This window comes from Gopherus evgoodei, chromosome 3, assembly GCF_007399415.2.
Source record: "Gopherus evgoodei ecotype Sinaloan lineage chromosome 3, rGopEvg1_v1.p, whole genome shotgun sequence".
In the NCBI taxonomy this organism is placed as follows: Eukaryota; Metazoa; Chordata; order Testudines; family Testudinidae; genus Gopherus; species Gopherus evgoodei.
Genome location: NC_044324.1, coordinates 110,191,963 through 110,218,757, shown reverse-complemented (window position 1 = coordinate 110,218,757; position 26,795 = coordinate 110,191,963). Strand labels below are relative to the sequence as shown.

Genomic DNA, 26,795 nt, shown 5'->3' with positions numbered 1-26,795 from the left:
TTGTGTTACTATAATGAATGACTCAGAATTCTAATAATTAAACGCTTTCATTAAGCTAACCAGCTATTTGATTTTTTTTTCTTCCAGAAAAGAGCTAAAGGCCAGGTGCTATTTGACAAGGTGTGCGAACAGCTCAATTTACTGGAAAAGGACTATTTTGGCCTGTTGATTCGAGATAATTCAGATCAGAAGGTAAGCACTAAGATTTGTTTTCGTGTTAGTAGAATGTTGTTAGATTCTTTTTTAGCGTAACTCCACTAACAGACTTGGAGAGCTTGGCTTGTTTTAACCAAAAGAAGACTGAGGGGAGATACAATTGCTCTTTATAAATACATCAGAGGGATAAATACCAGGGAGGGAGAGGAGGAGTTTAAGTGCCAATGTGGATGCAAGAACAAATGGATATAAACTGTCTATCAACAAGTTTAGGCTTGAAATTAGATGAAGATTTCTAAACATCAGAGGGGTGAAGTTCTGGAACAGCCTTCTAAGGGGAGCAGAGGGCGCCAAAAACCTAACTGGCTTCATGATTGAGCTAGATGAGTTTATGGAGGGGATTGTATGATGTAGCTGATCTGGGACTGCTAATAGCAAATATCCCCGACGGCCGGTGATGGGACACGAGATGGGGAGGGCTCTGAGTTACTACAGAGAATTCTTTCATAGGTGTTGGCTGGTGGGTCTTGCTGAAATGCTCAGGGTTTAATAAATCATCATATTTGGGGTCTGGAAGAAATTTTCCCCAAGGTCAGATTGGCAGAGACCCTGGGCTTTTTTACCTTCCTCTGCAGCATGGGGCACAGGTCACTTGCAGGTTTAAACTAAAATGGTGGATTCTCTGTAACTTGAACTCTTTAAATCATGATTTGAGAACTTCACTAACTAAGCCAGAGATCCTGAGTTTATTACAGGACTAGGTGGGTGAGCTTCTGTGGCCTGCATTGTGCAGGAGGTCAGACTAGATGATCATGATGGTCCCTTCTGGCCTTAAAGTCTATGAGTCTAAACTAGGAGACATCATGCAGGAAATAATCTTAGTATGAAGCCCATAAAATGTGAATTTATTTTAATCTGCTGGAAATTGGTTAAACGCTCTATTGTGACATATTGGCTCATAGGGTGAAACGTTTAATGGGATGTTATGTTACTTTAGAATTTTGAGAGGGTTTTTTTAAATCTTTGTGTATACAAACCTGTACATGGGGGTGATATTTTAATATATAAGCTTGTCGTTTGAAGGCAATCATTTTTAGTGAAAACCTTAGCAAACTTTGGATGAGCAACAGAAGCTGAGAAGTTTAGTTAGTCTTTGAGTTTCTCTTCTTCTTTTCCCCTTTTCTGTGCCTTCCATACGACTTTCATCTCCCAACCAATCAGGGCTTTATCCCCATTTTCAAACTGCTTCCTTGCTTTTCCCGATATCTTTAGTAATATTTTATTGGGAGGATCCCAGGCCTAGCACTTTAACTGTGCTGGTTTTCAAATGTAATGAATTCTAGCACTTTTCCAAAATGCATTTCTTCACTCCCAAATCTCACACTTGAGGGAAGCCTCAGCATTTGTAAAGATGAAACTGCAGCTAGTTCCCCAGTGCTGGAGTTTTGGTCTATGGTGAGAGGTTTTTTAATGATTCCACCTAAAATCAGAAATTGTTTTTTTCCCTAAAACTTGATAATTTTCCCCTAGCCGCCTTCAGCATTACCTTCATCTGCTTATAGGATGGGGTGGGATGCATATTTAGATTTTGTTTGTTTGTTTGTTTTTTATAAATTCTGCAAACAAACACTTTGGTCAACTGAAAGTTTTTATGCATTTCAATTAGGAGGAGGGATAGCTCAGTGGTTTGAGCATTGGCCTGCCAAACCCAGTGCTGAGAGTTCAATCCTTGAGGAGGCCATTTAGGGAACTGGGGTAAAAATCTGTCTGGGGATTGGTCCTGCTTTGAGCAGGGCTTTAGACTAGATGACCTCCTGAGGTCCGTTCCAACCCTGATATTCCATGATTCTAATTACCAGTTGCTGACTTACCTTTTTAGCAGTGTTTAAATATTTATGAAACAGCTGTCTAAAACTCTACTCACAAATAAGTTATGTACTACATACAGCACTCTTCATTTTTCCTCCAAAAGGAATAGTAGATTTTTTTTTTGTATTTTTAATGTTCAAACCTCTTTTTTTTGGATACTGCAGCTAGCTTATATAATGTCTTTTCTGTCCCCTACTCCCCTCAGTCCACTTCCCACCTCCCCACAAAATAGTCAGATGTGTTTCAAGTAGCTAATACAGAAACCTCTACAGTTCCATCTATGCTTGCCATTCACAGGATTTCTCAAATGTAGTAGTCTTTTTATACAGTCATATTGCTATAATTGGGCTGAACAAGGTGAGCAAAGGTCAGAGTTTTTTCCATTGTTAGCAAATTCTAATCTTTTCACTGAGAGCCTTGGATCCTCAGATGTTCTTGACAAGTTTACAAGTGAGAACCATTTCAGTACATCCAGTACTGAGTGTAAAAAAAACAACCCTACTGACGTAGTATTGTTCTGAAGACTAAATGCCACTTCATAAAATAGTTTCTGAAACAGTACTATTAAAAAAAAATTCAATAAAAAAGATTGGATTTTGAATGTTTTCATACTCTGCATATGTTTTACAGTGTGTACTATGAAATACCGAGCGCTTGCTTCTCCTCAGTGATAGTTTCACAGTGGTGTCTCCTGCTGTGGAGGAAGCCACAGTTATTGCGGTTTTTAATAGGACTCTGTATTTTCGCTACAGCTTATGTAAGTGGATAGTTGCGTCCAGTAATGCCTTCATTATTAGGAATTCAAAGTTGAACAATTACTACTATAGCTGCTATTAATATCCAGTACGGGTTTCTTTGTACTATGGTAGGTACATGTTTATATATAATTTCTTCACCCTTCTTCACCTTTCTGCTGTCTTCTGTATTGTCAGTCACATTCTCCTCATTGCCATCCTATCTTCCCTGGAGTTTTGCAGCCTTGTCCTTCCTTAATAGTTCTTCTACTACTCTTTCAACATCTGCCTTAGCTATGGTTCCACTTCCTCTCTGCGTCGATTCCAGTTAGCTCTGTCTTTGGTCCCCTCTACCTTATGCCACTTAGGAAATAAAAAAAGTACATGAGCTGATTTAAAAAAAAAATTGTTTTCAAGTCTTAAACTTTTCCTTTGAAAGTAGTTAGAAACTCTTCTGGAAGCCCCTGTAAACACATCCATCCAATCTTTTAACCCTCTGACTTCCCCACATTTGCTACTGCCCATCTCCCACTTTTCCAAGACTCCTGCACATATTGCTAGCTCCCTGCCACACAGAGAAAAGTGTGCAGTACTTAATACTAAATAAAACTGTTAAGGAAAAAAACTATGTAATCTAACTTGGAACTAAGAGAGGTCCTCAGGTCTGGTTTGAGATGCTTTGACATAGCTGTGTGTGAAGTTTTTGTTTTTTTTTTAAACTGGATCTGTTAGTTTTTATGAGCATCAGCATTCATTTAATGCATTAATGCTGTAAAGCAAGAAAAATTTGAGGAGAAAGCAGGCTTTTGTCTTTGTCTCCTAGAACGAATTAGAAGATGTAGGTTACTTAGCTGGCCTCTGCTGGATTCATTTGCAACTGTTCTTTCACAATACAGTCTGAAGCAAGACACAAATGATGCCTTCAACCATCTTATGTGTGAGATCTCATGGTGCATTGACAGTTTTGATATTTAATTGTTCAGTATGACTGGAGCAAGAGTGTTTGGCAACCCTTCCCGCAGAAGCAGAGGCTGCTTTGAACCACTAATTTCCAGCAGCAGTAATCTCTGGTTGTTAGGTATTCACTTTAGAACATTTCAGTCTTGCCAGTATTCACCTTCAAAGACCAGTCTGTTTGAGAGGCTTGAATCCTTTAATACTTGTTGGCTACAGAGTGCTAAATACACAAGTTCATAACAGAGGGACTATAAAGTCAGCTTTAAATAAACTCCTCTAAATAATGCTCCCTAGTCCCCCAAAATGTGTGTATTCTTAAAGCTTAACAATAGCAAGAACTCCAATCTCTTCTTGCAAAGAATGCCATTGAACTCATGCCACCAAGTAGGAGTAGAAAGGGTTGTTTTTTTTTTGTTTTGTTTTTATTCCGTGTATTTTCAAATATCCTCAGTGATGACAGGTCCATCCTGAATCTTGACATGTCGAGTGAAATAAATTTAAATGGTATCTCTGAATAATTATGCTCTTTCTAGAGGAGGATGAATGGCCCGGCATGTGCTGTGAATCTTGTACATACTTTCTTCCTATGTCTGAGACTGAGGTGCATTTATTTCCATTTTTTATCAGGGCAACACTACCAGTTCCATGTAGTGTGTTTTTTGACTTGCATCCATGGTGCATGTTCACAAAATACTTGATGGTTGGGACTGTGTACCTATACAGAGTGGGACTAAATAAAATAGGTGCACTTGGAATTTTACAATTTTAAAAGTTCTAGTCATGGTCTCATTACATATATATGGAAATATTTCATATTTATAGTATTTTTCAGAATGGTAAAAACAGTATGTTCCTCTTTGCTGTGTAAAGCTTCAGGTCTTTTGCATGTATCTGGGTTTTAGGGACAAACCATATGCTTGAAATTCTCCATCTCCTATTACATTCCTACCTCTTCTTTTGCACAACTCTTTTTCCTTTGTGTTTCAAAATGGTTATCTCACTTCTTGAGTTCATTGATCCAGAAAAAAAAACAAAACACTATTACTAGCTGCTTTGAGCCACAGATTTAAAATAAAAGCAGAGAGTTGGAAGCTTCACAGTTCTTATGGGCTGATCTTCTTTTCTATTCCCCCTTTCTGTATTAAGATTCTGAAGATTAGATTGTTTCCTCATTTTGGCGCCAGCTCATTCTGATCCATTTTTTCCTGCTGTGGCTGTTGCCTCCTTAGATTAAAATGCCACAAATCTCTGACCTCCAGCTCAGTCAGTGCTAAATGCTGAATGATGTGTTTTTCCCATTCTTGTGCACTTATCACAGTCGCTCATTTATGAGCCAGCTGGTGTGCTAGACTGCAGCTGTGGGGTGTGGAAAACTGAATGCCATGCACTCTTCTGAGTGGAGAATTAGAGCTGCTCCCTAATGCAACATCAGGAATGCAAATATAGGGAATCCTATTGATTTTTTTTTTCCATGTCAGTGTTCTGTGCAGCTGGGAGAGATGTATTGTAACTTAAAACTACACTTCATTAGCATTTATTAAACTTTTTAAAAAAAATGTTATAAAGTTAAAAATATACTTTTTCTCTGAAATTTTAGAGTTTGTAGAAACATTTAAAGTTGTTTGCAAAAAGTTTAGATGGCACATAGGGTAATGAAATCAACAGGGAGTTCATGAATGCTCTATTAATACTCTGTTTTGTGCTCTGTGATGATCTGTATCACAGCTGGAAATGCTGCTTTTCTGGATTTGTACAAAAACACTTTGTATTTTGTAATGGTGGAGAATATTTTGACATTCTCTGACAATTCATTACTCTGTCTACTTGTCTAACCCTATCATTTACAAATGTAACAATGATCTTGTTTTGCCTACTGGATCAAACTTAACATGCATACGTTTAAATCTTCTGTGCTAAAACACTGTCTTTTCCTTTCGCAATAAGCCAAAGCAAAATGGCCCATATCAGGATAGACTGCTTAGATAGATTTATAATACTCTAGCCAAAATGAAGGGCACAGAAAAAAACTGTGAAATACATGAATTTAGAGAACTATTCCTGTGTATTATAGCTAAGGTCCCATATTATGTAGAACATTAGACCCACCTTATGCAGCGAGGACCACTGATTTTATCTGGCAGAGGTGCCCTGAAATCAGTAGGCAAAGATATGCAAAATAAAGTTAATTAACAAAGTTAGGAAATTGCTGCTAAAACTATGAACTACTTCCAGGTTTAGAAATAATCAGAAAAAGTGAAACTAGTATCTCTTACAAAACAAAAGGCTGCCTTTTTCATTTTAAAACTTTCTAGTTTAAAGTAAAGAATGTTGCTCTTTATAAGCAGATATGACTGTTAAGTATACTACCACATCATAGTATTCCGTAACGTTAAAGCCAAAATATTATGTAAAAGTGGTACATATATGAAATTGTGTTTTTGCATAATTTTGACTAAGTTCTAAACCATTATCACTGTATTTGAAAGAAAATTATGACAAATATGAGCTTGTTTATTTGCAAACTTAATGTGGGAAACCTCTAGAGGGAAAGCCACTGACTTAACCTTTAAATCATTGTTGTTGATATAAAATAGCATAAAACTCTTCCTTGCTCATTTGAAGAATTGTGTTAATGCTAGAACTGAAAGCCTAGCTAGACACACAGAAAATGAAATCCTGGTCTCATTTTGAAATCAATGGCAAAACTTCCATTAACTTCAGTAGGACCAGGATTTCACCTGGAAAGACTTTTCCACTAGATGGCAGTTGGGTGGCTTATGAAGAGTAGAGGATGTCCAGGTTTTTGGGGTTTTTTGTTACAAAAAAACAAGATGATTTATAACCACAACTATACAGAATGCAGTAGCCTTGAACAAATTTGTAATAGCCAGTGCAGAAGCAGGCTGAATCAGTCCTTCTTCTGTAAGAAATCCTGAATGATTTTCATAATTTAAAGAAGTTTATAGAAAAGGAAATTTATAATCACTTCTTATAAAAATATAGTTGCTAATATTATAGAACACTATTGAAAAATCTTCACTGCTCACTCCAAAATAATGAGATCTTATCGAGAGGAATTTTCTTGGCGCTCTTGGATTTAGTTTTGTTTTTCTTGGTGAAGTGAAACACTGTTAACTAAAAATCCCAAATCAGTAGCTATATGTGTGCAAATAAGTTAAGGTGTAGAACTAGAGTGGAAAATCTTTTTCATCTTATGTTATGATCATGTTTTCCCTGCAGGTGCTATCATTAGTTTTAAAGCAAGTTTTTAACGCAATCTAAGGGCTTTTCTGGGCAAGGGAAATTTACACTAGTATAACCAAAAATAGCTTGGACCAGTGTGGTTCACTCCAGGAAATTCGTAGGGTAAGTCACACTGATGCAAGGCATGTCTATGTTAAAGGATTCCACTAGAGTGAAAATATCAGTGTGGTTACTTTGGTACAAATTTCTCTGCTCCACAGAAGCCCTAAGGAACTGCAGCTTAGTGCATTTGCTGTTACTGAGCTAAATTTACCTAAGGCAAGAAAAGACCTTGGGAGCATGTAAGCACAGCTCCAAAAGTGGGATGCATTGGAAGGGAGAGAATGTAGCTAGGTCAGGCAACAAATGCACTGATACAGATATTCCCTCAACAGCCTTGGCAATACAACACCTCTGGAATCCCTGGGAGATTTTAAAGCAGACACCTGCGGGGTAGATGGTGAAGTGAAATTATTGCCCCTCTTGCCCTTGCCTATCTCAGCCTCTATCTCTTTCCTCACCCCTTCTGAAAATACATTAAACCTGATTTACAGAGTATATATGTAGAATTTGGAAATGAATGTTTTTATACAACGTTCATTGCCATGATATTTGAATGCAATGGTTTCAAACAACCTCGACTTGGTTTGTATCAATAAACAAAAGGCTCTATGTTATAAGTTCCTTAAGCTTTGCAGGCCTCTTTTACATAATGTCTGTGGATAAGATTAGCAATCTGGATAATTTCAGTTACTAATAATTACATTTTGTCTTTTTCAATTCTCCTCCTCTAGAAATACTTCTGGATGATCAGTTACAGGGTTAAATGCCTAGTTACACCTCCTTCTCTATGCACTCCCTATCCGTGGCCCCACAAAGTCGCGGGACCTCCTGGTCAGCCTCCTCCTTGCCCTGGCTAAAATGGCCATCTACACAACCAGGGAGAGGAGGTTGGCCAATGGAGACTCCTGTGACTGTGGGGCTTGTTTCCGATTCTTAGTCCGTTCACGTATCCAGGCAGAGTTCCTCTGGGCGGCGTCCACTGGCTCCCTTGATGCCTTTTGAGGAGCAGTGAGCGCTGTCCGGGGTTCTCTGCTCGGTGTCCCTGTCAGGCTCCCTTCTTATGATCCTCTGACTGCACTCCTGTCCCTGTTCTTTTATTAGTTGTCCCCCGGAATCAGTTGGATTTTTGAGGTCCTGTAGATCCTCCCCTTAGGCTCAGGGGGATCCTTTAGCATTGGGCAGGTTTCAGCCCGCCCAGTTCCCAGAAACCCAATAGGTACACCAATTTCAAATTGTAGTAAATTACATAGATTGTACTGGGATGCTTTCTGTTTTGAAGGTGGTACATCCTTTATTAGCTAAGCTCCTAATTCTGAAAAGCAGGCAATTTTCATCTTGGTGCCTAAATATAGATATGGATACTTGTTTGAACATTTTGGCCAGTGCTTTTAATGCCATACTTGGTTCACAATGTGAACCCTTTGAAAAGAGGGCAATATGGAAAAAAGTAAGCTTTGTGAACAGATCTTTTCCAACACTTCCTAGTGTTGCCAGAGCTAATGTTTGGGTGACGCTGAGAGAAGAAAGACTATTTTTACTTTGTAGAAAATGGGAGAGAAGTATCTTTAATTCAGTAACTTTGTATTCGTTTGCAGGCAGGAGTAAGTAGAAATTACTTACTGCTTTCTGTCTGCTTTCTGTCAATAAAAGGAATAAATGAAAGGAAATTACTTGGTGATTTGTGAGGTATAATTTCCTTCAAAATAGAAGACTATAAAATATCATTTAATTTCCAGAATTATAAGGTTTTTTCTAAGAGAATGAAGTAAGAAATGTTGCATAATAAGCTGTGTGTGTGTGGGCGGAGGGTGAGGAAAATCAAAGCACAATTTTGATGGAAAGTTACAAGTTAACTCAAAAATTCTACAGGGTACTTTCAAAGTAGAATATCAGAAGAATGTACTGTACAAGTACTTATTTTAATTCATGAAATTATATCACACACATTCATTCATCTGAATTATTTCCTTATCTACTGATGTTCTTTCTTTTTTAGAACTGGTTAGATTCTTCAAAGGAAATCAAGAGGCAAATTAGAAGTAAGTACTCCTATACGGATGTTAAATTCTTGAACTCAATTTTCTAATACAGAAATATGTTTTCTTAAAGTTAAACTTTTTTAAAGAAATCTTGAATATGGCAGGAATGATCATGATGAAGATTTTTAAAACATGATTTCTACTGACTCTACAGTCCCATCTACAGATACTTCAGGAACTATGTGAGTGCAAAGTTGTCTACAATGGGTAGTGGTGTCCATGGTATAGCAGATTTTTTATCATCAGTGTGGATAGGATTATGCAGACCTGTAAATGTTTTAGGCCTGGATTAAAACATCGCTCACTAGCCTAATTAGTCAACTGTGTTGTGATGACACTGGTAATAAATGTTTTTAACATACAATCCCCTATCATGATGAAGAATTGTGCACTGTCGCAGTTAAATCTTTTGCCTGGTTATTGGATGGATTTGGACAGTTTACCAGAGATCTAATGTTGTTAGCCTATTTCAAAACTGTAATGATATTTAACTTGCTAATTAACTTTGTAAATTTTATACAGTTACAGGTAACTCTGGTTTCTGCAGTATTCACAGTGCTTCCTATCATCATCACAGGAAAATACAAGGGATCTTAGTTACTTTAGTAATCACATCCTTTACTTCGGCAAAGCTTTTCAGTACTAATGCTAAGTTTAGAGCTCTCTTCTCCAACTCACCTGGAGTTGCTATTCTCGGTGGTAACTGTCCTGGTAAATTCAGGAAAACTCTTTGATTTAGGGAGTCATGTATGTATGTTTACCTGTTTGCATGATCTTATTAACCTGACTCCTGTCATCTTGATTTCCATGCTTAATCTAAAGAAATCACAGAAACAATGATTTAATTATTATAGAAGGATATTGAACTATAGAAAGGTTTTTTCAATATCAGAGCTGTGTTTCTAATTCGTTTTTAGACCTGGTGTTTTATGCATATGTGCCACATGCAGCCTACCTGATAAACAGAGGAGCGATCATCTCAGAATATGGAATTCTGAGTGAATTTTTCCCAGTTCCCTCATACAATAAAAAGAAAAGGCAATAAAAATATCCCTATTATGAAATACCTGGCCTTTTCCAAAATTATTTTAATTAAGTTTCAGTAATTTTTAAATGAATAAATTGTTGAAGGAGTTGAAACAAATTAGTGTTAGTAAACTGGAATAAAAGATAAAGATAGATTTTCATTGTTGTATATGCTTACACTTTTCTATCCAGTTTATTGCTGACTCTGCTGAGATGTCATGCGGTCATAAGTACTCCATAATTACTGTACTTGATACCTCCTAAGGTGGTGATCAGGGGTTAATCAGTAAAATGGGTATCTGAACCTTTCCGTGTCTGTTGAATGTTAGTTGTGTTAAAATGCGGTCTTCAGTGACTGCTGGGAGACATTTTATCAGGGCGGCTCTAGCTTTTTTGCCGCCCCAAGCACGGCAGGCAGGCCGCCTTTGACGGTGTGCCTGCAGGAGGTCCCCAGTCCCGCAGATTTGGTGAGTTGCCTGCGGGAGATCAGCTGGTCCTGCGGCTTCAGCGTACCCGCTGCTGAATCCGCAGGACTGGTGACCTCCCACAGGCAAGCCGCCCCAGGTGCCTGACTGCTGCCCTTGCCGGGACCGGCATGGCACCCCCTGCGGCTTTCCGCCCCAGGCATGTACTTGGAGTGCTGGTGTCTGGAGCCGCTGCTGCATTTTATGTAACTCATTAAATGAAATGTCTCTTACAAGCATTTTGTGTATCAAATATGGTCATTATGATGCTTGCTTGTTTATATCAACCTTTGAAAACCTTTTTTTTAAACACCCAGGGAGTCTTTAAAGACTCCCAATGCTTTTAGCCACTATTTTCTGGTAGAGGTTTTTCCTTCTTCATGCAAAAGACCACAAATGTATACTTCAGCCTGCTTTGCATCTTGGGGGCAGAACCAGACCTGTTAGTCACTGGCAGCAGGGAAAGGCCCAACTTCCTGAAATTCCCTCCAGGCTTTTTTTCTGCCCCCACTTGACCTCCTTGCTGCAGAGCTTTTCTGAGGAAAATTCTGAACTTTCACATTTTTAGACTAGCAATCAGTTTTTAAAAAGTGGGTTTCAGATCTGGTTCATATAGACATACAAGGCTTTTTGGGATTAGATGTTCACACAAATCTGTTACCAGTGATACAACTAGAAACTTTGAGAAACTGTTGCAATTCAGAGTGTTCAGAAAAGTCCTCTTACAATCCTGACTCTGACTGGCTCTACAGAAAGGTAGTCATACAACAAGATCAAGCAGTCTGGGAAGTACAACAAAAGAAAATAAGTCTTTGCAGGTAATAGCTAGAACAAATGCAGGGTCAATAACTACACTCTTTTGCTTTAGTTATCTGCAGTTCTCCAACCAGTCCTATCTGGAGCTAGAACCCAAACTGATGCCAGGCTCTGTCAGTTTGGCAGTAAATAAGCTATCTATAGCTTTGATTAAATGAGGTCAGTAGATATTGTCTAGTGAGAGTACCCTGTGGAATTGTGCAAGAATTCCAGGAACAGCTCTGTCTCATTCCCAATCTCAGCAACCAGGCCATGGCATGAATTTAATCAGCTGTCAAGTGATTTATTTCTATTTCAGGTTGAAGTATTACAGGCTGCTCCCTATCCTATTTCTTCCTCCAGCTAGTCTGGGGGACACAGCATAGGGCCCTCTCTGAAATATCTAAATAAGTTCCTAAAAGAAGCTTGCCTTTAAAATATTCCCGTTTTACCATCCTCAGACAAAGTTTGTTCTGCAAAAGGCTGGCAGCCTTTTTCTTTTCTCTTCTTTGAGCATTTTTACATAGGCCCCTGAGGAGAAGCAAAAATATTGGCTTTAGGGAAGAAGGCAAATTACTTTTCTCTTCACAGACAATTTTTCTGATCAGGATTCTGTGCAGATAGAAAGCTGACGCAAACACACAGTGATATGGTTACAGAATTCAGTACAAACAAAAACGTGGTGTTCAGGAAGTCAACCATAGGCTTGAACTGAAGATGAATACTATCAAGTACAAGGTCTCATCTCAGAAGAATGTCAACACAAGAGGAAGATGGGCATAATGAAAAACATGTGTCACGGAAACAAACATCCAGTTCTTATTGGAACCCATTTTGAATTCTGAAATCGTGTGTAGGTACACTTCAACAATCCAGAGTTCATATGATACCTACCCAGTAATGCTGAGTATCCCCTCTGCATCTCACCCTATCTCTTCCACTGACAGAGATCTAGCTCTAGTTGTATATTCTCTAATGGAGCAGCTCTGTGTCCACCATCAGAACCTTCCTGTATCTACTTCAGTCAGAAGTGCTTCTCCATACATTGCTGCATCTTAGTGCCGCTCTCCTTCCCCAGTACCTCAAAGAAAGCATTGACAGGGTGCTTTGAAGGACTACATCCTCCAAGAGATCAAGAAGCCTCGTACTGTCAACCAATAAACAGGCTTGGAAAAAAGGGTAGTGTGTCCTCTGAGAAGAGGTGCTCCCTGATGTTGTGACAGCATCTTATGTCAGGTCATCAATTCTGGCACTAGTTGTGCCTGTAAAGTTGAGACTGATACCTGCTGATGTACCAAACCCTTCAGTATAGCAACAACAGTGTCAGGGGACCTTCTTGATTCCACAGTTTGGGGACCACTGGTTTACCATTTTTGCAGAACGTGGATTGGATTCGGATCCAGATGTTTGTATCTGCACAGGGCTCTTCCAGTAGGATAACTGAGGCTCCTCTTCAGAATCAGAGATTGATTCATATGAGGCATATACTGTGGCACAGGATCTCCTATGCCTGTGGATAAGAGCCTCTCCAGCAGTATAGGAGACATCTCATCTGGTACCAATGAACTCTCAGTCTGGATCAGACATGCCTATAGGTAGAGATCAACTTCTGGTACCGAGGCCAGCATCAGACCCTCTTGCGCCTCCTTGCCCTGTGCTGTCTAGAGGCAAGGTCAAAATGCTTCCTTCAATACCATCATCTCCAGTCTCAACAGTGGTCCTCGTCACTTGAGGGTACCACAGCCCCAGTCGGTAGAGCCGTGAAAATCCACAGATATATATTTTCATCTGTGGATACAGTTGTACTTTCTGTTGCCGCCCCCCTCCCCTTACCAGTAATGGGAATCTGTCCATTCCCCCACCTCCATTACTGCATAGTTGGCTCAGCAGAGGAGCTTGGGCTGAAAGCAGAGCTAGGAGCTGAACTGGGGAGTGAGGGAAGAGCTGGGGCTGGCCTGGGGGTAAAGAGGGAATGAATGCAGAGCTGGACTGGGATGGAGCAGGGGGCAGAATGGAACTGTGGCTAGGCTGAGGTTGGAGCAGGGCCCAGAGCGGAACTGGTTGGGGCTGGATTTAGGCTGTGATCAGTGTGTGGCTGGGTGGTGCTCTGTCTGCCCCCACTCTCCCTCCTATGGGGGCTGGCCTGAGCCTCCCTGTATGCCTCCTCTGAATGTTCCTTTACATCCTCCTATGGGAGTGCACCCCACAGTTTTGGGAGCACTGGTTTACCAACTTGGATCAGATGCAGATGAAAATTTTTGAATCCATGCGGGGCTCTACTGGTTGGATGACTCAGGCTGTTCTTCAGAATCAGAGACTTAGTCATGTGTGTCTTGCTCCCAAGATAGGAGGCGTCACTCTTCATCATTGAGGGGATTTTGTCTTTGGTATCTGGCAGAGGTTCCACGTTGATTGAGGGACCAAAGAGATTTTGGTCCAATGCCCTACCAATTGCCATATTGGAACCCAGGTGGTTTCTTCCCACCACCAGATCTTTCCTGCACCCTTCTCCCTCCAGGTTTCCTAGTAGATGCCATGATAGTTTGTGTGAAGAGGCTCAGGAATTTACCCCTAGTACTGAGTAGGATGCTGAGCAGGCCCAGCAGAATCTCCTTTGGAGGAGTTGAGGCTCCACTCAACCTGCTTTGTGTTCCTCCTCCTCATCGCCCAAAGGGGCAGTGGAATCTTGAGTGTCTTTGCTTCTTCAGAATGAATACAGGGCCTGTCAGGACCTATTCAAGAGGATTCCTTCCTCCTGGGCATACAGGTGGAGGTAATTCAGGAGAGCTCCTACCGGTTGATGGACATTTTGGGATCAGAAGGGATATACTAAATAGCTCTCATTATAAATGAGACCATTCTGGAACCCATTAGAATTTTGTGAGAAATCCTATCTTCTCTTTGCCAACAGTCAAAAGGACTGAGTGGTTTCCAGTTTTGTATCTTGAACTAGGAATCCTTGCTGGGTAAGTTAAATTTCAGTCTCTGGGACAATATTCTCAAGTTTGCAGACAGGTTACCAGGAGATGTCAGGCAAGAGGTTCGGGCAATAGTGGAAGAGGGTAAACTGCTGGCTAGGACCTCTCTCCAGGCTTCATTGCACGGGGCAGACTCTGTAGCTAGGGCTATGGCATTTGAAGCCATGAACACCTACATATTGTTATTGCAATCATCAGATTTTCCACAGGAGGTCCTATAGACTGCTCAGGATCTCCATTTTGAGGAACAGACCCTCTTTTCTCAGCAGACTGATGGCAAGATTCACAGTCTCAAGGACTTTCAGGCTACATTGAAGTTTTTGGGGATTTACAGTCTACTCCCTAAAAAGAAGCAGTTCCTCCCCTCAATCATTCTACTGTTACCAGTCCTTTATGCCTACGTAGCCTAACCAGTTTAGGAGGAAAGAGGAGAGTTATAGAAGGTGATGACTAGCTCCTCACTTTTCATCTTCAGCAAGCTCATGTAGACAGTCTGGAAATAGCAAGCAGTCTGTTTGTCTGTCTTGTCAGATAGCTTACCAGTTTGCTTTATGACAGCTTCTCCTATCTCATTTTTACCCACCAGGTTATCCCACTTTCTGCATGTTTGGACCCACATATTAGCACAGATCAATGTGGAATGGAGGAATTTGGATACACCCTTCAGTTTAATATCCCTCCCCTCAGTCCCTTTTCCCATCCCTCTTCAAGGACCCCTCTAATGGACACAGTAGAATGATCCCCTGCCAGTTTCCCCTCTTCATCTGGAAGAAACTTGGGGTCAAACTTTCAAGTGAAGCAAGGTGGAAGGGCGGGAATTGCAAAACACTTCTAATATTCAAAGTCCTATTTAAATGTGGATGAGCGTAATCGGATTTTCACATTATAGTTTACGGATGTTGAAGACTTGTCCACTGTACTGATGTAAAGTTTTTCTTTAATGAATTGATACATTAGTAACAAAGTAATGTCAGTCAATGTAGAGCAGCAGTGGCTTGAGCCCTTCAAATTTTTGTGCTTTCCGAAGTATGTAATAAGGATAGCAATGGTATGAAGTAGCATGAGGCTGGGCAGAGCAATGCCAAAAAATGCCAAAAGACTCATAGACTCTAGGACTGGAAGGGACCTCAAGAGGTCATCGAGTCCAGTCCCCTGCCCTCATGGCAGGACCAAATACTGTCTAGACCATCCCTGATAGACATTTATCTAACCTACTCTTAAATATCTCCAGCGATGGAGATTCCACAACTTTCTTAGGCAATCTATTCCAGTGTTTAACTACCCTGACAGTTAGGAACTTTTTCCTAATGTCCAACCTAAATCTCCCTTGCTGCAGTTTAAGCCCATTGCTTCTTGTTCTATCATTGGAGGCTAAGGTGAACAAGTTTTCTCCCTCCTCCTGATGACACTCTTTTAGATACCTGAAAACTGCTATCATGTCCCCTCTCAGTCTTCTCTTTTCCAAACTAAACAAACCCAATTCCTTCAGCCTTCCTTCATAGGTCATGTTCTCAAGACCTTTAATCATTCTTTTTGCTCTTCTCTGGACCCTCTCCAATTTCTCCACATCTTTCTTGAAATGCAGTGCCCAGAACTGGACACAATACTCCAGTTGAGGCCTAACCAGCGCAGAGTAAAGCGGAAGAATGACTTCTCGTGTCTTGTTTACAACACACCTGTTAATGCATCCCAGAATCATGTTTGCTTTTTTTGCAACAGTATCACACTGTTGACTCATATTAAGCTTGTGGTCCACTATGACCCCTAGATCTCTTTCTGCCATACTCCTTCCTAGACAGTCTCTTCCCATTCTGTATGTGTGAAACTGATTGTTCCTTCCTAAGTGGAGCACTTTGCATTTATCTTTATTGAACTTCATCCTGTTTACCTCAGACCATTTCTCCAACTTGTCCAGATCATTTTGAATTTTGACCCTGTCCTCCAAAGCAGTTGCAATCCCTCCCAGTTTGGTATCGTCCGCAAACTTAATAAGACATCTCTTCTACTTTGCTATCTACTTCTTAGTTTCCACTGGCTGCACTTCCTTGGCAAATGCTCAACATTATAAACTTTTATATACAGGTTTGCACTGGAGATAAACTACTTTAGTGACCCCCAGTCAGCATTTTTTAGTTGTCAAAACATACTAGATAGAGGCTATTCTGGTTGTGTAGATGTTTTTAAAATTTATCTAAATTGGATTTATACCATGAACACTTCTTACAGTTAAGACATTTGCTTTTGTTGTTGTTAGCACTGTAGATGTTCATGATGCATAAAGGTAAAAGCTTGAATTTTCAATAGTGTCCATTGATTATGGGTGCCTCAGTTTTTGGGTGCACAACTTGAGACCCCGTAAAAGGGACCTGATTTTCTAAAAGTGCTGAGCGCCCACATTTTATGTTGGAAAATCAAAGCCCGTTTAAGGTTTCCTAAATTTGGCAGCCAGAATCACTATACTTTTTTCAAAATTTAGGCCATGGTCCTTGCCTTCTGGAAATAATTTTGGAAGTAAAATCCAGACCCAATAAACCACGTGGGTCAGGGTTGGGCAGGAAAACAATTCAAACACAATTTTTGAATAGTGGTCATGATGAAACTTGCTTATCTTGATTTACACTATTGTTCTTCTTGTTGATGCAAGTCTCCAAACATCAGTATGGGCTGTTAAGTGTTGGTAGGTAGGTAGCTGGATGTACAAGTGGTGAATTAGATTAGTTTCAGCCTTAACTCTAAACTTCCCCCCCCCCCCCATTGAAGAATATATCAGCCTTTTTTGTGGAATGTGATTTGAACATAGTTTCTTTTAGATGTATATAATTCAGATAATGTGTTCAAATATTTGAAGCAGAGGTGTTGCTTCCCTTTTACTCACATAACACTGACCACCTGACTCCTTTGTCAGGGTGTCCTGACTAGAACACATTTCAACTTGATTTGGACTGTGTGAGAAACTTTTTTAAGAATAAATTCTGTCAAACTACTTTTTAAACTGCCACCATGAACCAGATATTACTGGGTCTGGTTTTATCTACAGATCTGTGCATAAGTCTCAGTGTAACTGACTAGAATTGAGCACACTATGTCCAGTCAAGAGGTTCACTCTTGCACTTTGATCCCGAGTTTCTTTATTCACTTAGGCCTGGTCTATGAGTTTAGGTCGAATTTAGCAGCATTAAATCAAATTAACCCTGCATCCATCCACACGATGAAGTCATTTAGTTCGACGTAAAGGGCTCTTAAAATCGATTTCTGTACTCCTCCCCAATAAGGGGATTAGCGCCGAAATCGATATCGCCAGTTCGAATTAGAGTTAGTGTGGATGCAATTCGACAGTATTGGCCTCCAGGAGCTATCCCGCAGTGCACCATTGTGACCGCTCTGAACAGCACTTTCAACTCAGATGCATTGGCCAGGTGTACAGGAAAGGCCTCACAAACTTTGAATCTCATTTCCTGTTTGGCCAGTCAAGCTCATCAGCACAGGTGACTATGCAGTCTGAGAATCGAAAAAGAGCTCCAGCATGGACCGTATGAGAGGTACTGGATCTGATCACTGTATGGGGAGATGATTCCGTGCCATCAGAACTACGTTCCAAAAGACGAAATGCCAGTACATTTGAAAAAGTCTCCAAAGGCATGATGGAGAGAGGCCACAACAGGGACTCAACGCATTGCCACATGACAGTTAAGGAGCTCAGATAAGCATACGAGAAAACCAAAGAATCAAACGGATGCTCTGGGACAGAGCTTCTATGCTGAGCTGCATGAAATTCTAGAGGGGGGACCGCCACCACTACCCCATCCCTGACTGTGGATTCTGAGGAGGGGGCACTCTCAGCCATGGCTGAGGATTTTGTGGATGGGGAAGATGAGGAGGAAGACGAGCTTCAGGAGAGCACACAGCACAACGTTCTCACCAACAGCCAGGAGCTTTTTCTCACCCTGACTGAAATACCTTCCCAAGGCGGTATCCCGGATAATGAAGCCATAGAAGGGACCTCTGGTGAGTATACCTTTTGTATATACAATACGTGGTTTAAAATCAAGCATTTTTTAATCATTAATTTGCCCTGAGGACTTGGGATGCATTCGCGGCCAGTACAGCTACTGGAAAAATCTGTTAACATGTCTGGGGATGGAGCGGAAATCCTCCAGGGCATCTCCATGAAGCTTTCCTGAAGGTACTCTGAAAGCCTTTGCAGAAGGTTTCTGGGGACAGTAGCCTTATTCTGCCCTCCATAGTAGGACACTTTACCATGCCCTGCTAGTAGCAAGTAATCTGGTATCCTTGCATGACAAAGCCTGATAGTGTATGGTCCCAGTGTTTGCTGACATTCAAGCAACATCCCTTTATCTATCTTGTTATCCTCAGGAGAGTGATATCATTCATGGTAATCTGGTTGAAATACAGGAATTTAATTAAGTGGACATTCAGAGGTGGCCATTCCTACTGGGCTGTTTGCCTGTGGCTGAAAAGAAATCCTCCCCGCAGTTAGCCAAGCGGTGGAGGAGTAGGGGCCATTGGTGCTATGCTGTTCGCATTTGGCTAGCAGGGATCTTTCCTGATACCAGCTCCGCAGTGGGGAGAGGGGTAAAGCTATTATCCCAGAGAATTGGATGAGGGGGTTTAGTTTGGTTTCTGCTGCTGCACGTTAACATGAAAACCACAGCACTCAACAGGCTTTGCTTGGTATGGGAAAGGAGGGCACTGCTTTTATGAAGGTTGCAGAAGCCGAAAGGCTATGGCTTACCATGGCCACCGGCAAGCCGAATTCTGTTGCCTGGACCTGTGTCTGTGATTTCTAACACTAAAGCCGCACTATTAAAGCAAACATAACAATATTGCAGTTTTCATTTAATGTAGGCTCTGGGAGATGGTTAACAGTCAAATTAACAAACGGGGCTAACATATCTCTATCTTGCAGTATCATCTAGATCAAGAGTTTTTAGCAAAACACTAAAGGAGATGTTATAAGTTTTGTGGCGAACACCTCTATCTGACAGGAAGTTGAGGAGATTTGTACAGTAAGATAGCAGCATAGACTGAACCCTTTGTTTGTATTTATTAATTATTCCAAACCACATACGATGCTGTCTGGATACTCCAGTAACTTTAAAAATAATTAGATCACTTTTTAACTCTTTTGGGAGGCAAAGGCTTATTGCTGGAAAGAGTCTTGAAGTCTGAGATCTTGATGAGTAATAGCACATTTATATCCTGAGCTGTTAGTGAAAATACTTAAAGGTACTTCACCCTTAATAAATTGGATTGTTCAGATTGCTAATACCCAGAAACACATGATTCTGACATATGCTAGAAGAGAAGTTGAAGGGATCTGGAGCCTAATGCAAGAGAACGAGAGAGTTTCTTGGCAAGTAAGATTCTTGTGTGGAGCAAACTCAAGCCTGCCCCCTTGAAAGTTCTGTGATCTCAAGCCTGCACCAGTGTATGTCTCACCACCCTGCTGCTTGTTCTTGACTCAATTTCAGGCTGGGAATCGGTGTAGGACACATGTTGCTCAAAAGCACATCTCTGATATCAGGGAGGGAAACCAAAGCAGATGGCACAGGTGGCTTGGCATCTCTTAAAACCACTACCTTCCCATGTCTCTGTGCACTTGGGCTTGATTCTGCAAGGTGGTGAACACCCAAGTCTCAATCCAACAAAGCATTTAAACATCTTCGGAGAAACTTCCTAACTGTCAGAGTAGATAAGCACTGGAATAAAATGCCTAGAATGATTGTGGAATCTCTATTGGTGGTGGTTTTTAAGAACAGGTTAGACAAACACCTGTCAGGAATGGTCTAGTTATTACTTAGTTCTGCATTAAGAGCAGGAGGCTGGACTAGATGATGTCATGAGGTCCCTTCCAACCCTTCACTTCTCTGATTCTGTGTGCTTAACTTTAAACCGTAAGTAGTCCTATTGAATTCAATGAAATTACTCACACATTTAAATGTTCTGCTGGTTTGAGGCCAGCGTTCATGGCATCTTGCAAAATCATTCAAACATTTAAACTGGTAGTGGCAAAATGTATCAGGGATCATCTAGGGAGCTGAGGGTGGGAACAAGCAAACAAATACATATCTAAGTGGCTTCAGCAGCCAGACACTTCCCTCCCCCCCCCCCCAACCCCTTCCCTGGCAGTCACAGGAATTTCCTGCAACAGAGGAGGAAATTGGGAAACTTTCCTTCTGCCCTGCTGTTTATCTCTTCCTTCCCCTCTCCCAAAACTCCACTGGCCAATAAGAGGCAAGAGTGAGTGACAGCCTTTGAAACCTGATTTAGCCTTTTCAGGGTCCCCAGAACTTCTGTCCCTTGGTACTGCTGGGACAGGATTTACATTTACACCAGTGACTAGATACAGGTTCAGAATTGCAAAAGGGATGAAGGTGATGGAGCTGGGCAGAGCTCCTTTCTTTTGTAGCGTGAAGGGTTGGGGTATAAGAATGGCTGGCTAGGGAACTAAAAATGAATGTATTCGTTCGTAAGTGCAGTTTGAGTGTGGAAAAATTCTACCTTAGTTCTGTAAGGGTGAATTACAATAGTGTTAGCAGGCATACTGTAATGTAGGCTAATCTCCTTTGCTGCTCAGAAATGATGATGGATAAGAAAGGGTAATGCCATGATTAATTAGATGAACTTCCAAATGAAATCAGACATCAGATCAAATTATGTTTACTTCACAAATAAAATCTTAAGTAACACTAGTGTAATGTGTAGTCCATGAGTTGGGAATTTTTCAAGACTTTATATTACTTAGAGTTGCTGGTATATAAATTTTCAGTTTAAACTCAGTTGTAGCTGATTTTCATTTAACAAGGAGAACTGTATGGCTAAGGGCCTGTGCATCAAGATGTATACAAAGAAATTTTGCTTTATATAACATCTGTCCTATAAACTTTATCTCAAAGGCTTTGTAAAGTTAAATGGAGTTGAAATGAATTGGTGTGAAGAGGAAAAGAAGATTTTAAGAGATATAGATAAGGAAAACCTCTGCATTTGAGAGAGAAATTCAGATGGAGTGACAGATAAGGGTAATCAAAGGAAAGGAGAAGTTGCTGAAGAGATACTTTTTTTCATCAGCTGTGTGACTGGAGAGGGACAGGGTCCATGAGGTAGGCTGGACTAAGTACATGGAGAGGGTTAAGAACAAGGACTGGATATAGATTGTCTTGACTCCCTAGATCAATATCAGGGGCAATACATTACAGAGGGGAAATAATTTCCTTAATTTCGGGTGCCCTATTTACATGTGTGCCATTAATTTATTTGTTCTTGCCACATTACCACAAAACTATTAGTTGAGCCATAAAAATAGCATATACACCAACAGTAAAAGATACAAGAATGCCTTTATTGGGATAAAACACTGATTCTCCAGTATAGATGGGATGAATCATGTTAATTGTGCACTGTTGGTTATTACATTCTTTTCCTTGATGAATGTGTCTAATGTTGCTTCTGAAGCATTTTTGAGGTAGCAAGTTGGCTAGACAAATTCTTGACATTTCAGTAGGCCATACTATTAAGCACCAATAAACAGAGCACTAGTACAGACAAAATTCTAAATATCATTTAAATATCAACATTGTTTACCTTCCCCAGCAGTTTATAATGTCAGTATCACAGTATAAAGTTGCATACAAAAACTTGATTGTCTGTATAATTTTGTCACGTTGTTGTCACATGAGCTATACCCGTAAACTAAGTCAGAAGTACAGAATCAGACTGTACACAAGCAGTTTAATACATTTAGCTTATGTTCAAAGGAAAAACAGTTTTCCTATTACCATTTAAAATATAAGAAGGCCAGCAATTCATACTGTGACTAATGCGAAATTGTTGATTTTGTCAGTTTCAAACAGCTTTACTGAATTTTGTTTGTGGCTGTAATAATAATCTAAATAAATTGTGGTACTACTGAAGATGTATACACCTGGGATTTCCACATATCCCATGGATTCAAACTCCAGGAGCATTTTATGTTTCAGAAGATAAGCTTTCACTTAAAACAAACAAAATTTAGATCTTCTGGTTACAAAGAGCCTTCTAAGAACTGTGATCTATCCTAGAAAAAACATCACATTGCTAATAGGAGCCAGTAATGGGTTAAGTGTCAGTTCATCTACACCTGGTTTAACTACAAGTATAAACCATTAAAAACTGAGTTGAGCATTAAGCAAGTCTTCACTATATTTGAGGGGTTGGGGACAGATGCTGAACAGGTTTTTTTTGTTTGCCCCCCCCGTCTACAGTTGCCGATAAACCAGGTGCAGATGAACTGGGTGTCAGGAATGGGTTGTTATTTTTATTTGTGTATACCAGACCTAAAAGGCAACCAGTGGACTCTTCTAATGCTGAGTCTGCAGTTGGAACAGTGAAAGAATACCATTGAGAGAGATGTCAGTTGCCCTGTTCGTCTCAAGAGGGGAACTCTTTCACTTCTCTTAATTATTAACTTAGATGCCTAGTAATTATTTATTATTTTTTGTTCACAGAAAATTATTTTCAGAGTAGCAGCTGTGTTAGTCTGTATCCACAAAAAGAACAGGCGTATTTGTGGCTTATGCTCAAATAAATTTGTTAGTCTCTAAGGTGCCACAAATACGCTTGTTCTTTTTGCAGAAAATTAGTATTTTCATAGCAGGACAATTAAAGTTTTCTTATGATTAAATTCTCTGTACATTCTTTCAGTCCATGTACTTCTGTAGTGTTCTTGCTTACCTTTGTTTTTCGTTTAGCAACTTTTTTTATTTTAATCAGGTAGTTTTCATGCAGTATTATTGTTAGACTGTACTCACCATTATTGACTTTTCTCACAAAAAGACATATCAGAAGCCTGGTATATTTGAGCTACAAGTGTATTGCCTCTCCCCATAACTGGAATGAAATGTTTATATTTACTGTTATGAGTTTATGCTGATAAATTTTTCCTTTTCAGAGAATTAAACATTAACTATTTTTAATTGATGCCAGTTCCCAGGGAGAGAATAGATTAACCTGTTTCCATCCGTTATGGCTTTCATTCAATAGTGCTACATTAAAATGGCATGCTGATTGTATGTGCATTTGACCCATTGGTTACTATTAGACATTTTTTCCCCAGTGACACCTTTTGAACTTGATCCTTTCTTGTGTTAGTATCTTTATGCATCACTGTAAACACTTCAAAAATCCTTGTTGTTCTAAGGATGTTTTGTGAATAGAAATATCTTGTGAGATACAAGGGGCCATGAATTTCAAAAGCAAGTAGTGACTTTGGGTACCTCAGTTTGACACCTCAGAGGCCAGCCTTTCAGAAAGTACTGAGCACTCCCTCTGAAAATCTAATTCCTAGAAGGTTGTTCAAGCTGGGTATCCAAAAATCGAAGCACCCCAAATCATTAGTCATTTTTAAAAATCTTGATAGAAGATTTGAATGTAAAGAGAAATTCAAAATTTTGAGAATTTTCATGTTTAGACATTAAACAATGCTTCATTTGGCATGTAATTCATAAACTCAAACTCTTCTCCCTTCCAATTGGTAATAGTTTTTTTTTAAGAGTTCAAGACAATGCTGAAATATTGTTACATATTAATGGTTTTATTCCTTGGCCCACAAAATACTACAAACCTAATAAACGGTATTATTCTCAGAACAAAAATTAGTTATGAGTGAGACAAGGTTGGTACATAAGAATGGCCATAGTGGGTCAAACCAAAGGTCCATATATCCCAGTGTCCTGTCTTCCAGCAGTGGCCAGTGCCAGGTGCTTCAGAGTGAATGAACAGGACAGGTAGTCATCAAGGGATCCAGGTAATATCTTTTATTAGTGTAACTTCTGTTGGTGGAGGGTACAAGTTTTCGAACTACTCAGAGTTCTTCAGGTCTGGGAAGAGAAGTCAGTGTGTCTGAGCTAAATACAAGTTGGGACAGATAGTTTAACGTAAGGGGTAACACATGTTGGGGGGGGGCAATAAGGATTATAATGTTCTGTAAAAGAGGTTTTGAGTAGGCCATTAAGGGTGACCAGGTTTTATATATATTGATTATATTTTCATCCTCTGGACAAAAGACCTAAATTCTCATAGATTTCCACCACAACTTCAACAACTACCACTCATCCATCAAACTCTCTCTACAACATTCCCACAAAGTATCAACTCCCTGGATGCCAAAATTAACTTCAACAGTGAAACCCTACAAATGACTATATATAAGAAATGCATGGATCACCATGCCTACCTCCACAGATCCAGCAACCGCCCCAGACACACCAAGAAATCTGTTATCTACAGCCAAGCACTTAGATACCACAGAATTTGCTATGAAGAGAAAGTCCAGAATGCACACTTAAAACCACCTTCATTAATTAAGGATACCACTAGAGAAGTAGATTGCATCATGGAAAGGACCACCCAAATACCCTGGAAGAACCCACTTCAATACAGCTGGCAAAAAAACACTGATAGCACATACCTCTGTCACCTACCACCTCACACGAATCAATATGAGGTATCATCAAATAGTTGCAACTAATATTTGATGGGGCCCGCATCCTGAAAGAAATCTTTCCCACACCCTTTTCTTCTGGCCGTAAAACAACCCCCCAAACCTTGCCAAGCTAGTCATCAGAAGCAAGCTGTCCACGGAGCGGGATGCACCTACTAAAAGTGGCACCAGACTCTGCCTGAAAAACAGATGCAAAACCTGAAGACACATCTCCACTGCTACAATGATAAATACCCCCCTACACCACACCTTTCAAGATTCATGGGTCCTACACATACTTAATCACATGTGGTGTACCTCATCCAGTGCATCAGATACCCCAATAAAAATTATATGAGTGAAACCAGACAATCACTATGTGATCAAATGAACTCTCACAGCAAATAAGACACAAAACCACCATATCAGCTATGGGCGAACACTTTTCACAAAATCATCACCACATATCTGATCTTTCAATACTCGTCTTCAAAGGAAACCTGCATACGCGCTTCAAAAGATGAACCTGGGAACTTAAATTCATAATGCTGCTAGACACCAGAAACCATGGACTTAAGAGACGCTGGTTTCATAACTCATTACAACAATCTGACACACATCTGCCAGCTGACTCTTAATGGGGTTTTTTATGTAAACCTCTTTTACGTAACAATCTAACCCTTATTACCCAGGCCAGCTCAAGCAACCTCCTACAGCATGTTGCCCTTTATGCTTAACTGTTTGTCACAATTTGTATTTAGCTTGTATTTCTTTCTCCAGACCTAGGGCATGTCTACACTTCAAACTTTTGCTAACTCAAGTTAGGTTGGCATAAAGCTGCAATGGGTAGTATATTGCTTGCGTACGTGCTTGCGTGCTTGGCTCCTTACGTTGGTGCTGTGCCTACTCAACATGAGTGCTTGTTTCAATGCGCAGTGTGGTGCACGATGGGTAGATATCCCAGTGTGCTACTCACCATCATCCAGCGCACTGTCTTTTGGGAAGTTTTGGCAATGCATTGTGGGGCAGAAACGAGTTTCACTGGGATGACTAATTGTGAGATAAAGTTCCCATCATGCAGCTTTTTCCACCTCCAAATGCCATCTTTATTCCATAGTTTTCCACACCTATTTTTAAAATCCCACAAACCTTTATGGGGCTTGCCATTGTCCAAAAGCATGGAGCCTGCAGAACTCTGCACTATTGTCATGACCATTGCAAGCACAGGATGCGCTACTCTCCAGCATTTGCAAAGCTGCAGAAAGAGCTGTGGAGAACATGATGGTTTTTTGGAAGGCCAAATTGCTGTAGGGCATAGCGAGAACCAATTCAACATTGTTGGCATAGGTGCTGGAACTATCAGGGGTCTTTGGGGTGCTGCCACACCCCCTGGCTTGAAGTTCATTCCATTATGTACAGGTTTTACAGTTTAGTTCAATGGTTCTCAGAGCCCCCACTACACAAATTGTCCCAGCATTCCTGATTGTCAGTGGTGTTCACAGAGTTGTTGCAAATGGTGGAGTGCTGCTTTTGGGCATGAGAAATGAGCACTGACTGGTGAGATCGCACTGTCATGCAGGGTTGAGATGACAAGCCGTGGCTGCAGAACTTCTGGATGTGCAGGGCTACATTCCTAGAACTCTGCACTGAGCTTGCCCCAGCCTTCCAGCATCTGGACACCAGAGTGAGAGCTTCACTGACAGAGGGGAAGTATCGATCACACAGTGGAAATTTGCAATGACAGATTGCTACTGGTCAGTGGGAAATCATTTTGGAGTTGGAAAAATCCAGTGTGCAGGCCATTGTCATGCAAATGTGCAGGGCCATTAATCATCTCCTGCTACATATGACTGTGACTCTGCAACTTGCAGGATATAATGGATGGATTTGCAATGATTGGGTTCATGAACCACGGTGAAGTGATAGCACACACATCCCTATTTTGGCACCAGACCATCTTGCCCCAGAGTACTCAGCAGAAAGGACTATTTTCT

The 26,795-nt window shown here is 40.4% G+C and overlaps 1 protein-coding gene across 1 annotated transcript in view; it reads left to right on the top strand.

Moving 5' to 3' along the window:
• EPB41L2 (erythrocyte membrane protein band 4.1 like 2) overlaps positions 1–26,795 on the top strand; it is a 271,001-nt gene that overhangs the window by 173,830 nt on the left and 70,376 nt on the right. Inside the window, 2 exon segments of the mRNA XM_030556298.1 lie at positions 88–192; positions 9,019–9,061. Of these exon segments, the coding sequence (XP_030412158.1) occupies positions 88–192; positions 9,019–9,061 (148 nt within the window).